Source organism: Mustela putorius, unplaced genomic scaffold (genome assembly GCF_011764305.1).
Source record: "Mustela putorius furo isolate JIRA1106 unplaced genomic scaffold, ASM1176430v1.1 tig00003987_pilon_pilon_pilon, whole genome shotgun sequence".
Lineage (NCBI taxonomy): Eukaryota > Metazoa > Chordata > Mammalia > Carnivora > Mustelidae > Mustela > Mustela putorius.
Window position 1 is genome coordinate 16,217,867 of NW_025422126.1, and position 18,421 is coordinate 16,236,287.

The 18,421-nt window shown below is 37.2% G+C and overlaps 1 protein-coding gene across 4 annotated transcripts in view; it reads left to right on the plus strand.

Annotated features, from left to right (window-relative positions):
• Positions 1–16,783, plus strand: part of HIKESHI (heat shock protein nuclear import factor hikeshi) — a 41,062-nt gene extending 24,279 nt beyond the window's left edge. Inside the window, exons 3-6 of one of the 4 annotated variants that reach the window (XR_006604205.1) lie at positions 6,213–6,364; positions 8,518–8,624; positions 15,822–15,940; positions 16,704–16,783. Coding sequence is in view for 3 of the 4 variants with exons in the window: in XM_004763537.3 (XP_004763594.1) it covers positions 6,213–6,364; positions 15,822–15,940; positions 16,704–16,758 (326 nt within the window). In the remaining variant the exon portion in view is untranslated. Of the gene's footprint in view, positions 1–6,212; positions 6,365–8,517; positions 8,625–15,821; positions 15,946–16,703 lie in introns of those variants that run through there. The other 3 variants (XM_013061959.2, XM_045071402.1, XM_004763537.3) reach the window with 3 other exon arrangements.
• The last annotated feature ends 1,638 nt before the right edge of the window (positions 16,784–18,421 follow it).

Below are 18,421 nucleotides of genomic sequence, written 5' to 3' on the forward strand. Positions count from 1 at the left end.
TAACTTTTCTGGCTTTCTCATGGTTAGTGTTCACATGCTTTATTTTTTTCTACATTTTTTACTTTTTGACATACATCTGTGTGGCCCTTGTAAAGAGTATATATAGTTAGATGCTGTTTTTTGAAAACCTGGGTGATTCAGTCATTAAGCATCTGTCTTCGGGTCAGGTCATGATCCCAGGGCCATGGAATTGAGCCCTGCATAGGGCTCCCTGCTCTACAAAGAGCCTGCTTCTCCCTCTCCCACTCCTCCTGCTTGTATTCCCCCTCTCTTGCTGTTTCTGTCAAATAATAATAAATAAAATCTTTTAAAAAATGAGATGCTTAGTCTATTAATATTTAATGTTATAGATACACTAGGTTTAAATTTTTACCTTGCTCTTTGGAGTTTTTAGATTGGATATAGCCTTTTCAGATTGGCTTCTGAGTCTGGAGTTTTTTTGGCCCTTTTTTTTAAAGATTTTTTTTTAATTATTTATCTGACAGAGATCACAAGTAGGCAGAGAGGCAAGCAGAGAGAGAGGAGGAAGCAGGCTCCCTGCAGAGCAGAGAGCCCGATGCGGGGCTCAATCCCAGGACCCTGGGATCATGACCCGAGCCAAGGCAGAGGCTTTAATCCGCTGAGCCACCCAGGCGCCCCCCCCCTTTTTTTTAAGATTTTATTTACTTGGGCAGAGATTGCGGGGAAGGAAGGGGCAGAGGGAGAGAATATCCAAGAAGACTCCTGCTGAGCTGGGCTTGATCCCTCAACCCATGAGATCAGGACCTGAGCCCAAGTCAGATGCTTAAATGAGTGATCCACTCAGGTGCCCCTTGGTGGTTTATTTTGAATTAAAGATATTTATCTCCCATTTTTATCATCTTCATACCACAGTTCAACATTGCAACTTTTTTTTTTTTAAGATAGATTTATTTATTTGTCAGAGAGAGAAGCAGAGGGAGAAGCAGACTCCCCGCCGAGCAAGGAGCCAGATGTGGGACTCAATCCCAGGACGCTGGGATCATGACCTGAGCTGAAGGCAGCTGCTTAACCAACTGAGCCACCCAGGCGTCCCTACTCAGCCTATTCAAATGAAAATAGGGCTAGTGAGCCAGAGTGGGAGGGAACCATCTACTTCTGACATTTCTTGGCTTGCTTTCTTGAGTGGCTTATTGTGAAGTAAGTGATGCATAAAAATCAGTGAAGAGTTCATATCATGGAATTTGGTATAAACAGGTAGGATAATGAACTAGAATGAGCTTCAGCTTTAGAGCTTGATAGACTCATTTTGAATATCAGTTACTAGCTATGTAGTCTTTTTTTTTTTTTTTTTTTTTAGCTATGTAGTCTTGATTAAGTTATTTCACCTTGGGATTTCAGGTAAAACGGATTTCGTACCTATAGTGCAAGTGTTTTTTGCAGCCTGGCATATAGTTTGTACTCAAGGATAGTATGTTTTTGTAAAATCATAGAAAGATCTAGGAAAGATATTATGAAGAAAATGAAATCTACTCAGAAAGTTTAACTGTTACTTTTCCCATTAGAATGTAAGCTCCTTGAGAGTAGGGACTGTTTGTATCTTTTACTGTGTGTTCTTTAGAATGTATAGAGCACAGTGATGGACTCAGATACTTGGGAAATATTGCTTGATTAAATACATTTTAGACATTCAAATTCAAGACATATTGTAATGTCAGATACATTAGCAGCTTTATCTGGTTTAAAATATTTATTGTTGATAAACCTTTGGTAGTTACATTGCTCTTGAACTATGCATGAGTGAAAAATGTAATTTCAGGCTTGTCATGCTATCAATAGAAATGAAGTAAAGAGGTTTTAGAAATATATATTTGATTTCTACTTTAATACCAAGAAGCCTTTTATGCAGGCATAGTTAAGCAGGCATAGTTAAGCTTTTTAACATATGTCATGTTCAAATGCCACTTTATAGTGAATTACTTATTTTTGTCATAGTGTTTTCTTTAGTCATCTCTGTTGCCATGCACACATACAATATCTTTACCAGTGGATTTCCTTTTAGTTTTATTCTGTTGTAGAAGTCTTCTAAAAAATAGAGACCACATTTGCTTGTATATTTTTTAAAAAGTCATTCTATCTTGGAATCACTATATGAATCTGCCGGACCATCTTACAAATCTAAGATGCATTTGATGATACTGGTAATCTTGTTTTTCCTATATTGTGAAACATTTTGCTTTTTCATCCAAGGAATTATTTCATCATTACTCATCAATTGCTCTCAACCATGCAAAAAAAAAAGAAAAAAAAAGTTTGAAATAATAAGAAAACGGAAGAGTAATGGAATTACTTAGAGCAGAGATTGGCACACTTAAAAAAAAATATTTGAGAAAGCGTGAGCAAGAGAGCAAGAGCTGGGTGGAGGGGAGTTTGAAGGGGAAGGGTCAAAGAGAGGGAGAAGCACACTCCCTTGAAGAGTAATCAAAAAGACTTTCCTTTATCTCAGTAGAGTTGACAATCTGGGAGTATTTGTCAAAAATATTCACCTGCAAAAATACCGGTCATTGCTGCCTGACGCACTGACAACGAATGAGGCAAAAATAGGCTGACTACAAAGCTTGGGAGGAAAGGCTGGGAATAAAATACTTTGTGCTTTTTTTTTTTTTAAGGTTATTTATTTATTTGAGGGGGGAGAGAGAGTACATAAGCAGAGGGGAGGGGCAGAGGGAGAAGCAGACCCATCACTGAGCAGGGATCCCAATGTAGGACTTGATCCCAGGACCCTGAGATCATGACCCAAGCTGAAGGCAGATGTCTAACCAACTGAGCCACCCAGGTACCCTGAAATAAGATACTTTGGGGAATAAGGGCTTTGAGTTCTTGTACCTGGAAATTTTTGGAAGCCTCAAAGACCGTATACAGTTAGGGCTATGCACACGCTCAGGAAAGAACTAAAAAGGTTCTAAGTTTTCACTTCTGGCTAACTTTGGGGCTATACATAAGCAGGAAGTGAAGGCAAACGCAGAGTTGAAAAACTACCTGGCTAGTATTAAAGGGATGTCCCAAACATAGAACCCATCTATAAAGACTGGGAGAATTTTTGGGTTCCACGCTTTTAAGGAAATATCTTTTTAATCACCACCTGACCACTAAGTCAATAGAAATGTCACTCACTTGTTGCACATGACAAAAAATACAGACTTCGCAGTATTGGTTTAGAAGTTATTAAGGAAACAACAAATATTAACAATAAACCCTGAGGGGGGGAGTCTGATTTCTAGACTTGCTGAATTATAATATACAGCATCCTGTTTTTAACAAAAAGAAAGTATGCAAAGAAATAAGAATATATGGCCCTTTCAGAGAAGAAATGAACAGAATCTGTCCCTAGGAAACAGAACATTGGATTTACTGAGAGTTAAAGGAAACCAGGAGAATAACATGCCATCAAATAGAAAATATTAATAGAGAAGTTATAAAAAGGAACTAAACATAAGTGATAGAGCCGAAAAGTACAGCATATGTGATATCATAAGTGATAGAGCTTAAAAGTACAGCAAATGGAGTTCACTATAGGATCTCAATAGATTTGAGTAGGCTGATGAAAGAATCCATGAACTTGAAGAATGTGAACCTTTCAACTTGAAAAGCTGAAAGAAAAAGAAGAAAAATGAACAATCTCTGAGACACCGTCAAGTATACCAACATATGCACATTAACAGTCCCAGCAGGAAGAGAGAGATGGGGTGGAAAGAGTACTTGAAGAAATAGTGCCCTAAAGCTTTCTGAATTTGATGAGAAACATTATACACTTAAGAATTTAAGTAAACTCCACGTAGGATAAGCTCCATACCAAAACATATCATAAAGAGAAAATGGCAAAAGAAGCAACTCATCAAGTGACAAGATTCTTAGTAAGATTAACAGCTGGTTTCCATTAACAGTGGAGTCGAAAAACAGTGGGAACATTCAACGCTGAATGAAAAACTGACAAGAATTCTCCTTTGGAAGTATCCATCAGAAATGAAGAAGGGTTTCTGGGTGGCTCAGTCATTTAAATGTCTGATTCTTGATTTTGGCTCAGGTCATGATCTCAGGGTCATGAGATCCAGCCCTGCATTGAGCTCCATGTTAGCTTGGAGTCTGCTTGAGATTCTCTTTCCCTCTCTGCCCCTCCTGCCACATGTGCATGTGTGCTCTCAAATAAAATCTTTAAAAAAAAATGAAGACATTCTCAGATAAACTGTTAAAATCATTACTCCAAGACTAAGCCTATAAGAGAGACTAAAGACAGCCTTTCAGACTGAAAAGAGGGGGTATGAGACAGTATTTGAATTCCCATGAAGGCAAAAGGAACACAGGTAAAGGTAACTAGTTTATCATAAAAATCAGTATTGTACATTTTGTTTATAACTCTTTCCTTCCCTATTTGATGTAAAAAACAATTTTGTGAAATGGAAACTGTGGGGTGCCTGGGTGGCTCAGTTGGTTAAGTGTCTGCCTTTGGCTCAAGAAAGTTAATAACAGTTATAAACTTGTTTGCACCTACCAACAGAACCTCAAAATACATGAAGCAAAACTTGGCAGAATTGAAGGGAGAAAATAGTTGAACAATATTTGTTGGAAACTTCAATTCCCTACTTTTAAGTAATGGATAGAATGACTGGACAGAAGGTCATCAAGGAAATAGAAGACTTGAGGGGCACCTGGTGGCTCAGTTAAGTGTCTGCCTTTGGCTCAGGTGATCCTGGGTCCTGGGATTGAGCTTTGCATAGGTCTCCCTGCCTGACAGGGAGCCTGCTTTTCCCTCTTTCACTAACCCTGCTTGTGTTCCCTCTCTTGCTCTGTCTCTCTCTTTCAAATAAATAAACACAATCTTTAAAAAAAAGAAGACTTGAACGCTATAAACCATGCACACCTAACAGACTTACATAGAACTTTCTACCCAACAACAGCAGAACACATTCTTCTCAAATGCACGTGGAGCATTTTCTTGGATAGACCATATGTTAGGTTACTGTAAAACAAGTCTCCGTGTATTTAAAGACTGAAATCATACAAAGTGTGTTCTCTAACCACAATGATAGAAATAACAAATCTGGAAAACTCATAAATATATGGAAATATAAAATATAATAAAATAATTTAAAAATACTAAAATTATTTTAAACTAGTCCTATTTAGTGACAGGTGTGTGTGTATTTTTAAATCACAGAAGAATAAATAGTAAGTTTTTATTCATGTGCTTGAAAATTTAAGGAGAGTTTTGATATTTGTAAGGAGAATTCTCGTTATTAGGAATATGTGTTGCTCCAGGTTTTTGTTCTTCTTTATTTGGTTAAACATTTTATAGTCCTATGAAAACAGCAGATAACCAAAATGTATTGTATGATTTTTTTTTTTCCTTCAGACTAACTTTTCTGATTGTCTTATGTAGATTAAAGAAATTGGCCTCTATTTTCCCCATAGAAATTAGATGGCATTTACAGGCTCAGGTGTATACTTAATGACATACTGATTTTTATTTTATTTTATTTTTTTAAGGATTTATTTATTTGACAGAGATCACAGGCAGAGAGGCTGGCAGAGAGAGGAAGGGAAGCAGGCTCCCTGATGAGCAGAGAGCCCAATGCGGAGCTCAGTCCCAGGACCCTGGGATCATGACCTGAGCTGAAGGCAGAGGCTTTAACCCACTGAGCCACCCAGGCGCCCCCACACTGATTTTTAAAGGGAAAAAGTTACTAAGTATTTTCGGTTATAAGCTTTTTTATTGCCTGTTTGATCACATCAGGTGTTATATGGGGTGATTCATGACATTTAGTAAAATATGACATGTCATTTGTCAGTAATAGTAGTAATTTAAGATCTTTCTTTAGTGGAATAATGAGAAAATGCTAAAACTAGTTTTAAAAAATCTTTAAAAATATCCTTTCTTTGGAGTTAGCTTTGAGAATTTTTAAATGTAATTAATGCATATTTATTTTTCTTATTCTGTTACTTTCTGTTTCTACCTACATTAATTGTAATATGTTTTTGAAAAGTAACAGTTGTTTTTTTTGGTGGGGAAAATTTTAGTTTTCTTACTCTTTGCATGTGTTAAAAAACTAGCCTTTTACATTTTTTTGAAAAGAGACAAATGTTCATATAACCATTTTTTAGTGAATGTAGATCAGAGGTTTTCCACATACTTACAAAGGAATTTTTATAGCTACAAGTTAAATTTGAAATTTGTGGTACATGTTAATTTTTTTCAGGAGAAGGAAGCCAACACCCTTTTGGAGCCATGAATATTGTCCGGACTCCATCTGTTGCTCAGATTGGAATTTCAGTGGAATTATTGGACAGTTTGGCTCAGCAGACTCCAGTAGGCAATGCTGCTGTATCCTCAGTTGACTCATTCACTCAGGTAATGTAGTACACATTATCTTCCAAAAAAATTTTTAAACTAAATTCTACATATTCTTTTAAAGATTTTTATTTAAGAGAGAGCACGAGCAGGGGGAAGGGGCAGGAAGCAGGTTCCCCCTGATCAGGGAGCTTGATAGAGGACTAATCTCAGGACCCTGGAATCATGACCTGAGTTGAAGGTAAATACCTTACCAGCTGAGCCACCCAGGTGCCCTCCAAGTCTGTACTTTAAAAACTAACCTGGTGATTGAAAACATGTAAAAATGAAGGTAAACATGTATGGTGTAAGTTATTGGCTTCCATGGATAATTTAAGTTTGCCTGCTTTCTTCTATAGGTATTTTAAAATTTGTAAATGCTTTGATGAGACTTGTTTTTATACTGGTGAAATAGTTCAAAGTGATTTTAAAATGGGATTAAATATTAGCTTTTTCTTATTCCCTCCCAGTTAGTATGCTAGGCTGTGGGTATACAGTTGTGAACCAGATAAGCAAAATCCTTGTCTTCATGGAGCTTAAAGTGACATAATTCCATGATGGTTGACTTTTAACCTCTTTAAGGCAAAGGCCTGAACAGGAGAATAATGGAGGTAGAGGTGTAGCTAATGCAGAATCTCGAAGGTAGAAATCTGAAGAGTAATATGAAGGTGGTTTGTGATTGGAATAGAGTGAGCAAGGGTGAGAGATGGGAGATAATTGGGGAGGGGGCTGCAGGATAAAATCATATGGTACCTCATTGGCTTTTATAAGGATTCTGATTAATTTTTTTTAAAATTTTTTAAAAAATTTTTTATTTGACAGAGATCACAAGTAGGCAGAGAGGCAGGCAGAGAGAGAGGAGGAAGCAGGCTCCCTGCTGAGCAGAGAGCCTGATTCGGGCCTCGATCCCAAGACCCTGAGATCATGACCTGAGCTGAAGGCAGAGGCTTTAACCCACTGAGCCACCCAGGTGCCCCTGATTAATTTTTTAAAAAGATTTTATTTATTTACGAGAGAAAGAGAGAGAGTGAGAGCGCATGTGCACATGAAAGCAGGAGGAGGGGCAAAGGGAGAGAGACAAGCAGCCTTCCCATGAAGCAGGGAGCCAAATGCCGGGCTCGATCCCAGGACTCTGGGATCATGACCTGAGCCGAAGGCAGACATTTAACTGACTGAGCTACCCAGGGTCCCCTATAAGAACTTTGACTCAAATTCTCTCTGGAAGAGAAGAAGTAAGTTTTGAGCAGAAGAGTAATAGGATCTAACTTATATTTCTAAAGGATCACTTTCGCATTTTGGGTAGACACTGTTGTGGGAAGGAAGAAGTCAGTTAGGCTCTTGTGAACATTAGATGACAGATGATAATGACTTGAACCAGGGAAGTTTGGGGAGGTGGAAGTGAAGGTGATTAAAAGTACTGGCATACCTCGTTTTATTGCGCTTCACTTTATTGCGCATTGCTGGTATAGTGTTTTTTACATACTGAAGGTTTGTGGCAACCCTGCATGGAGCAAATCTGTTGGTGCTGTTTTTCCAGCAGCATTTGCCCACTTGTATCTCTTTGTCATGTTTTGGTAATTCTTGGAACATTTCAAACTCTTTCATTGTTATTTGTAACGGTGATCTGTGACCAGTGATCTTTAGTACTATTGAAATTGTTTTGGGGCACCACAAACTGCCATATAAAATGAAGAACTTAATCGATAAGTGTATTTTCTGACTGCTCCACCTACCAACTGTTCTGCGTTTTTCTCCCTCTTCTTGGGCCTCCCTATTTCCTGAGACACAACAATATTGAAATTAGGCCAATTAATTATCCTACAATGGCCTCTAAGGGTTCAAGTAAAAGGAGGAGTCAATCCATGAGGCAAACTTCATTGTTGTCTTATTTTAAGAAATTGCCACAGCCACCCCAACCTTCAGAAACTACCACCCTGATCAGTCAGCAGCCATCAACATCAAGGCAAGACGCTCTACCAGCAAAAAGATTACGACTCGCTGAAAGCTCAGATGATGTTTAGCATTTTTTAGCAAAAAAGTATTTTTTAATGAAGGTATGTACATTTTTAAAGACATAATGCTATTTACACACCTAGTAGACTATAGTATAGTGTAAACAGAATGTTTATGTGCACTAGGAAACCAAAAAATTCATTTGACTCACTTTATTGCAGTGGTCTGGAACTGAACTGCAATATGTCCGAGGTATGCCTGTAATTGATTTCTGGAACTAATGTGAAGATGGAGCCAGTAGTGTTTCATGATGTGGATCACATGAAAGGTCTGAGATTAAAGAGAGACATCAATTATAGCCCAAGGATATTGGCTTGAGGAATTTGAACACAGGAATATTATGAAAAGAGCAAGTATGGGCTGGGAGTGGAATCAGTGGAGTTGGATTTTGGTTGTACTATAATTGGGATACCTTTTAGATATCCTGCTGGAGATGACAAGTGTAGAGTTCAAGAGAGAGTTCTGGGATATGGATAAAAATGTGGGAGTCATCAGTGTAACGATAATATCCAAAGTTTTGAAGGGTGTGTGATTACTAGGGAAGTAATTAAATGGAAAAATTGGCTATTGACTGAGCTCTGGGGTCATTTCAAATTGGAGAAGCTGAAGAGATGAAGACAAAAAGAGCAGCCTGAAGTAGAAGGAGACCCAGAAAGTGGTGTTTTGGAAGCCAAGCAAAGACTGGTTTTTAAGAAGCAAGAAGCCTCAATACTATCACACTGCTAATGAGTTAAAATGAGGGCTAAGAAGTATCCAGTGGACTCAGCAAGATGGAGGTCATTAAAAAGTTAGAAAACTGAGTTCAGAGAGTAGAAGCGGAGTTTGGAGTGAGTTGGAGAGGAGGAAGTGGGAACAGTGAATATAGATGACTCTTGATGAGTGTGGTTACAGAGGGTAGCAGATAAATGGTTTGGTTGCTTGAGGGGGCAGTGGGACAGGATTTTTTTGTTTTTACTTTTTTGTTGTTGTTTGTTTTTACTGTTTTTAATGGGAGATATTACACCATGTTTGATGAGAATGAAGCATTAAAGCTGATGTTACAGGAGAGTGGAGAGAGTTGCTGAACTCCTTGAATAGAAATGAGAGCACATTAGATTGAATAATGCATAGTATTCATAGGAATGGCTATATGAATACAGATGCGGGAGGATTGTTAAATGTGATGAGAACTTGTGCATGTTTTCTCTTGATACCTTCACTTTGCTCAGTGAAACAGGAAACAAGGTCTTTAGCTAAGATTGAGGGGAAAGAAGTTTTGGAAATTTGAAGAAAAGGATTATTAACCAAGTCCTCTAGGAGAGGAAGAGGGTGAATGGACTAGGGAACCCCTTACGAGTTTGCTGGGCAGCATACTCTTGAGGGTTGTGGCCATGAATTTAAAGTCAGACTTCTCAAATGATTTCTTGAGAACAGGCTGAGTTAAGAATGACAGAGTCAGGGTCTTAATTCTTTTTTCTCCCCCGTAATTAAAAAAATAAACTGCTGTGCTGAAAAAGCAAGTTGTAATCAGGAGTTAGTAGTATCCCATATAGACTGTATTAGAAAAATGTCTGAAAAATGCATACCAAAGTGATGTTATCTCTGGAAATGGGCAAGGAGACTTTTTATTCTATATATATGTAAGTTATTTGAGCTTTTATTTTTTTTTTTTAAGATTTTATTTATTTATTTGACAAAGAGAAATTACAAGTACACTGAGAGGCAGGCAGAGAGAGAGAGAGAGAGAGAAGGAAGCAGGCTCCCTGCTGAGCGGAGAGCCCAATGCGGGACTCGATCCCAGGACCCTGAGATCATGACCTGAGCCGAAGGCAGCGGCTTAACCCACTGAGCCACCCAGGCGCCCCGTTATTTGAGCTTTTAAAATCATACATATTTTTATTAAACATTTTATTATGAAATATTTTACATATGTAGGAAAGTACATTCCTCCAGTATTTATTGTATGCCTACTGCATGCCAGGAGTTTTCTAAGCATGAACAAATACAAATAGCTAGACAAAATAATAGCTATCCTCGTAGAGCTCTCTTTATAATGCAATATATATGAAGACTTCTGAGTGTCTTCTACCTAGGTTTAATTGATATTTTCCAAATTTGCTACTAATAAAAAAAAAGTATTTCTGATACAGCTTGCTGGCATGTTTCTCTTCTTCTAGTTCTTCCCCAGTTAGCTACTCTTGGAACCAAATTATCTTTGCCATCCTGTATTAGTACTTTAAAAGGAACATTCATTAAGTATCCACAAAATATGTATGGCATTATTTGTTAAAACATGTTTCTAATACATTCTCTTAAAAATTAGTTACTCTTGTTACTTCCATGTAGTTTTTATTAATAGTACATAAACATGGCTTAAAACATAGATGGTTTTACATGCAGAACAGTTGTCCTATTAATACTTCTTATATTCTGCTCTTACTCTGTTCCTCAAAAGCAGTCACTTTCAGCCTCTCCCACTTTTTTTACTTTACCTGTTTCTTCTTGTTTTTACTTCCATGTGTCAGAAGAAACTTGCTTAATCTCTTTTTAACCAGTTGATTTGCTATAGGTGTTTTCCACCGACTTCCCCATACCTAATGTGATTCAGTGCTCTTACTCCTCTGCTTTCCAGCATTCAGAGTTGTCTTTTCTCCCTACCTTTTATTTTAAAGATCTTATTTTTTTTAAATTAATTTATTTATTTTAGAGAGAGAAGGATAGGGAGGGAGAGGGAAAAGAGAGACAGAATCTCAAGCAGACCTAGGGCAGAGCCTGATAGGGAGCTCAGTGCCATGATCCCAAGGTCACAACCTGAGCTGAAACTGAGACTCAGACACCTGACTGTGCTACCTGAGGTGCCCCTAAAAGGTTGTATTTTTAAGTAATCTCTACACCCATTGTGATGCTTGAGCTCACAATCTGGAGTTGCATGTTCTACCAACTGAGCCAGCCAGATGTCCCCACACCTTTTTATTATAGATTTTCACTAAATTAATATTTAGAGTTTTCAGTATTATGATCAGGTAAATATTTTTCAGAACTGAGCCAGGTGTACTATGGTTACATTTCCTTTCTAGAATGACTTTTTATTTTCCTTGGTTAATAAATGCTTCATTTTTTTTCCTTTGTGTCAGTTGCTATATCCACATCTCATTTATGCCCAAACTCTGCCAAGTATAAATTCCTGTTCAGTATATTTTTAACCAACTTTTTTTTTTTAATAAAGATTTTATTTATTTATTTGTCAGAGAGAGAGCGAGCGAGAGCGAGCATAGGCAGACAGAGTGGAAGGCAGAGTCAGAGGGAGAAGCAGGCTCCCTGCGGAGCAAGGAGCCCGATGTGGGACTCGATCCCAGGACGCTGGGATCATGACCTGAGCCGAAGGCAGCTGCTTAACCAACTGAGCCACCCAGGCGTCCCTTCAGTATATTTTTATTTTTTATTATTTATTTATTTATTTATTTTTAAAATATTTTATTTATTTGTCAGAGAGAGAGAGGGAGCGAGAGTGAGCACAGGCAGACAGAGTGGCAGGCAGAGACAGAGGGAGAAGCAGGCTCCCTGCCTAGCAAGGAGCCTGATGTGGGACTTGATCCCAGGACGCTGGGATCATGACCTGAGCTGAAGGCAGCTGCTTAACCAACTGAGCCACCCAGGCGTCCCTTCAGTATATTTTTAAAAAGCAATTTTAAATTTGTTTTGGAAACATCGCTCTTGAAACTCTTTTTTGTTCTTCTGTGGATTGATTATTTTCTGGGTCTTTTGCATAACTGTAGTCAAGGTATTCTTTTCTTTAACCATTATTGTAGAAATTCTTTTCATTTCTCTGTTGCAGTCCTTTTTTTGTTTCTTCTCTTTTCCATTCTTGTTTACTTAATACCCCTTTGCATGTTTTTAAAATGATTATAAATGGTATACTGTACAGATTTGTACAACTTGGTATTGTTTACTCAGCATTATTTTTAAGATTTACCTGTCTTGATACATGGAATAAATCTAGTCTATTTTAATAGACTTGTATAGTTGTATAGTATGTCATTGTATGAATGAGACAGTTTTTTCATTTCCATATTAATAGATAGTCTCACTAATACTTGTTTTAAGACATTAAATTTTTGCCAAACTGCTGGGTAAAATTTGAATGTCACTGTTGTTTTGCTTTGTATTTCTTGGTGACTAGTGAAGTTGAGCGTCTTTTCTCATTTTGACCTCATTTGTGTTTGTAATTGGAATCGGCTGACCATTTATATATTTTGCCCAATTTTCTTTTTTTTTTTTTAAAGATTTTATTTATTATTTTTTTGACAGAGAAAGATCACAAGTAGGCAGAGAGGCAGGCAGAGAGAGAGGAGGAAGCAGGCTCCCTGCTGAGCAGAGAGCCCGATGCGGGGCTCGATCCCAGGACGCTGGGATCATGACCTGAGCCGAAGGCAGCTGCTTAACCAACTGAGCCACCCAGGCGTCCCTTCAGTATATTTTTATTTTTTATTATTTATTTATTTATTTATTTTTAAAATATTTTATTTATTTGTCAGAGAGAGAGAGGGAGCGAGAGTGAGCACAGGCAGACAGAGTGGCAGGCAGAGACAGAGGGAGAAGCAGGCTCCCTGCCTAGCAAGGAGCCTGATGTGGGACTTGATCCCAGGACGCTGGGATCATGACCTGAGCTGAAGGCAGCTGCTTAACCAACTGAGCCACCCAGGCGTCCCTTCAGTATATTTTTAAAAAGCAATTTTAAATTTGTTTTGGAAACATCGCTCTTGAAACTCTTTTTTGTTCTTCTGTGGATTGATTATTTTCTGGGTCTTTTGCATAACTGTAGTCAAGGTATTCTTTTCTTTAACCATTATTGTAGAAATTCTTTTCATTTCTCTGTTGCAGTCCTTTTTTTGTTTCTTCTCTTTTCCATTCTTGTTTACTTAATACCCCTTTGCATGTTTTTAAAATGATTATAAATGGTATACTGTACAGATTTGTACAACTTGGTATTGTTTACTCAGCATTATTTTTAAGATTTACCTGTCTTGATACATGGAATAAATCTAGTCTATTTTAATAGACTTGTATAGTTGTATAGTATGTCATTGTATGAATGAGACAGTTTTTTCATTTCCATATTAATAGATAGTCTCACTAATACTTGTTTTAAGACATTAAATTTTTGCCAAACTGCTGGGTAAAATTTGAATGTCACTGTTGTTTTGCTTTGTATTTCTTGGTGACTAGTGAAGTTGAGCGTCTTTTCTCATTTTGACCTCATTTGTGTTTGTAATTGGAATCGGCTGACCATTTATATATTTTGCCCAATTTTCTTTTTTTTTTTTTAAAGATTTTATTTATTATTTTTTTGACAGAGAAAGATCACAAGTAGGCAGAGAGGCAGGCAGAGAGAGAGGAGGAAGCAGGCTCCCTGCTGAGCAGAGAGCCCGATGCGGGGCTCGATCCCAGGACCCTGGGATCATGACCTGAGCCGAAAGCAGAGGCCTTAACCCACTGAGCCACCCAGGCGCCCCTGCCCAATTTTCTATTGTATTTTTTGGCACTTTTTAATTTTAACTTTCTGGGAAGAGGCCTTTATGTATTCTGGGTAATAGTCTTCTGTTCTAGATGCTGTAATTCTCCTAGCATGTTGCTTGTCTTTTAATGTTGTTTTGGCATCTTTTGCATGTAGACATTATATTTTTGTGTAGACAATCAGTTGTTTCTTTTGTAATTATTATTATTATTTTTTGCATTGGTGAAGTCGTTCCTATGTTATCCTCATGTTTGAAGGTGTTATGTTCTCATAGGTACTAAAGCTTTAATTAAAAGCTAGTCTTTTTTCTTTTTCAAACACTGAGTTAATAGCATCTTTGTTATATATCATGTTGTCACATATGTTTAGACTTTTTCCTGGTTTCTCTGTTCTATTCCAGTTAGTTTGCCTGTCCCTTTGCCAGTAAAAGTCTTACTAATATCTGCTAGGCCTAAGGCCCTCCTCTTACTTATGAGAGCATAAGCTTATGTATTCTGCATACTAATTTTATCTTTATTTATTTATAAGATTTTATTTATTTATTTATTTGACAGGCAGAGATTATAAGTAGGCAGGGAGGCAGGCAGAGAGGAGGAAGCAGGCTCCCCGCTTAGCAGAGAGCCCGATGTGGGGCTTGATCCCAGGACCCTGGGATCATGACCTGAGCCGAAAGCAGAGGCTTTAACCGACTGAGCCACCCAGGTGCCCTGCATACTAATTTCAGTATCAGCTTACTGAGCTTTATGAAAAACTTTATTGGATTTTGTTGGAAATAACATTGGTCTTATAGTTGTTTTATTTTTATTTTTTTTAAGATTTTATTTATTTATTTGACAGACAGAGATCACAAGTAGGCGGAAAGGCAGGGAGAGAGAGGAGGATGTTCAGCAGAGAGCCCGATGCAGGGCTCCATCCCAGGACCCTGGGATCATGACCTGAGCCGAAGACAGAGGCTTTAACCCACAGAGCCACCCAGGCGTCCTGAGGTCTTACAGGTTTAATTTGGGGGAGAATTGCTTCCATTATGTATGTCTTCCCATCTGTGAATATGTATCTTTTCACTGAATGTGGTGTATAGGTCCTTTAGTTTGTTTTCTTTCCTGTCTCTCAAGACAGTCTTGAAGTGTTTTCCTAGATATTTACAGATTTCGTTTTTATTCTGAATTGGATCTTTTAAAAGATTTTTATTTATTTGTCAGAGCGAGAGCGCACAAACAGGGGAAACAGCAAGCAGAGGGAGAAGTAGGCTCCCTGCTGAGCAAGGAGCCTGATCTGGAGCTCAATCGCAGGAACCTGGGATCATGACCTGAGCTGAAGGCAGACACTTAACTGACTGAGATTTAAAGATTTAAAAATCTTTTAAATAAAAATTTGCATTTTAAAATTTTGTTGTTAGTGTTAAAGGTTGCTGTTGATTTTTGTTCTTTCTGATACTGATTTTTTAGTTAGTGATTTTACTGAACTCTGGATTTTAGTCCAAGTAACTTAATGGTAGCCTCCTGGATTAAACTATCTTGATATTATTAAGCAAAAAGATAAAAGCTAATAAGACATTTCCTTTCATTGTATTTAGGATTTTATCTTTCTGGCAAGAAAAAGACTTCTTACTATTTTATATGAGAAAGTAGGCTGGGATTTAAGGAGAGGGGCATAGTGGATGGTGAGGGAGAGAGAAAAGAGAGTATTTGAAGGAAAAACATTTTCTTCCTTTTTACCCCCCAAATGAATATCTTAGGAAATTTAGGAAATTAAAATTTTAAAAGCCACAGAAATCCTTTGAGATATGAAGGTTGTTAAGATTTTACGCCACAGTGTCATTTTATGACTTTCTTTAACTTACAGCATTAGACTGTTTAAAACTCATAGTACTTAAAACCAAGTACACTGCAGGAACATTTTTAATTAAAAATACTAAGGTGTAAGTAGAATATTTAGTATAACTCATTAATCTATTCATTATTAACTTTCCAGTTCACACAAAAGATGTTGGACAACTTCTACAATTTTGCTTCATCATTTGCTGTCTCTCAGGCCCAGATGACACCGAGTCCATCTGAAATGTTCATTCCAGCAAATGTGGTTTTGAAATGGTATGGGACATTTTGTATCTCTAATATTAAGGTTTTTAGTAACCATGCATTTATTTTTGCTGGTAAATGTATTTCTTTGACATTTAAACATACTCTTCTATTGTGAACATCAGCATACATTAACAGTGGCATGCCATTAAAAAGTATACTATGGAGTTCACATCAGGGAATATGTTCTTATCCTAAATACTCTGTTACATAGTAGCTATTTTGAATTTATAAAGATAAGAAAATACAATTGCCTATGTGTAGGGACCACAATTAAGGCTGTAAATTTTAAAATATTTTTATTAGTAACCATATATGAGTCTTGAAATACAAAGCAATTTTTGGGTAAGTTTAGAAAGTCTTGGTCTGAAGTAGATATGCGTAAGGCCTCAGGATGATTTTTACTGCACCCTGTACATAAATGGTTAAGAAAATTGATTTTCCTAGCTTTCCCATGATTCTGTTTTATAGGTATTCTTGTCACGTTGAATATCCCAGTGGTGGGCAATACATGAGAATTTGTTGAGCAGTGGTAGCATGGTGTAGCATGGATAGCTCTGGACGGTATTAGGTTTGAGCTTTGTTAAAATGTAGGTATGTGGCCTTGAGCAAATTTCTCTCATCTACTCATTTCTGAGATTAACTTTTTAGCTTCTTTATTTTTTATCTGAGCTTTTTAGAAGTGATACTTAGAGTTGTTTGCTTTTTGATAAGTCATTTGGTAGATTATGAAAGATATAATTTTCTTGTAAAAATATGTTCTTTTCTTTTATAGGTATGAAAACTTTCAAAGACGACTAGCACAGAACCCTCTCTTTTGGAAAACATAATTTGAATAAAATAATTTTTAATGGATTCTGAAATTTGTCATGTTTTGAAGAGAAATGCCTCCATTTAAAAGTACGAAGTCAAAAGGATCATGAAACCTAAGTTTAAAAAACTGCTCATTGACTGAAGCTTAATGAAAATCTTCATAAAAAATTAAAAACATGGAAAAATGAAAATATGTTCCTTATTAATGAGTTTTTCTCCCTTAAGTTTAAAATATTCAGAGGAAAAAACACTTTGTTTTGGCGAGGATTCATTTTTTACTTAAAAATAAAGCATATTCACAACAATAGTGTGCCAAATGCCATTGCCTTCATAATATTTCGTTTAGTATTATATTGGGTGCTAGAGTAATTAACTTAAAATCAACTATATCAAAATTTGGGGGACTTTTTGAGAAACATATCAAATATACATTTTTATGTACAGAAAGATTATTTTCAGTTTGTATTTCTTAAGATTATAAGTTTTTCCATTAACGCAGGTTGGCTGTCAGTTTTATATCTGCAAATTCATACATAATTACTTGTTTGACAAAATTGCCATGGTTAAATACTGACAAGGTTTTATTTAATTCTGGTAATGTAATCTTCTGAGGCATTTGTGTGTAGAATATAGGATTTAGTACATTTGCTTATTAAGTTGAAGCCATTGTGTCTCATTCAGAAGGGAGTCCTTGACTCATTTATACTAGTGACATCCATTGACCAAAAAAACCAAGTAAGCAAAGCGAGACTCATTAGCTTGCTGCACCAAGTGAATACAAATGCCAGAGGAACTGTGGGCGATCTCCAAAGGAAGGGAACATATAGGAGTTTGGGGCCTCTGGTTAGTTTTGAAACATTTTGGCAAGGATTGGTGAAAATTTGGAAACTAGAGAGTTGCTGGTGCAGTTAATGTCATTAAAACACATGAGCCTATGCAGAATTATCATTACATCAGCTTATGGTTTTATCTTGAAACGTATCTGATTGAGCTAGCATTAAGAGTTTGAGCTTAGGCAATTTGTTCTGTTGTCAAAGTTTTGTATACTTCGGCATTTTGCAAGCTGTATGTTTTTGCAAATTGTAGTTTCTTTTTCACTTCTCAGTTCTCTTCTGCTCTTTCTTCAGTCTGTTTTGAAGGATTGACCATTATCTTTTGGAGTTGTGATCAAGCCAGGTTAGTATTGCTCTTCACTGGGTTATAATTATATATCAAGTATCCAGTGGTAGTTTTAACATAGTCTCAGGTCTTCTTCATGTTAGTAATTGTTGACTGTTGTTGAATCATGTGACTTGACAGTGGCTATACCACAGGATTTAAGGCTCAGAACAGAAAGCATCTGCCAACTGTAATAAAATTCTCAAGCAAAATGAGTATTCTACTAGAATGCAAAGCCAGGGACCTAGGCTACAAAACCCAAGCTACAAAAACATATCCCAAAGTCCAGGTGGGTCTATTCTATAGAGTCCGTGAAAGACTTTAGCTTGGTCAAAGACTATTGTACCGGGGTGCCTGGGTGGCTCAGTGGGTTAAGCCGTTGCCTTCGGCTCAGGTCATGATCTCAGGGTCCTGGGATCAAGTCCTACATCGGGCTCTCTGCTCAGCAGGGAGCCTGCTTCCCTTCCTCTCTCTCTGCCTGCCTCTCCATCTACTTGTGATTTCTCTCTGTCAAATAAATAA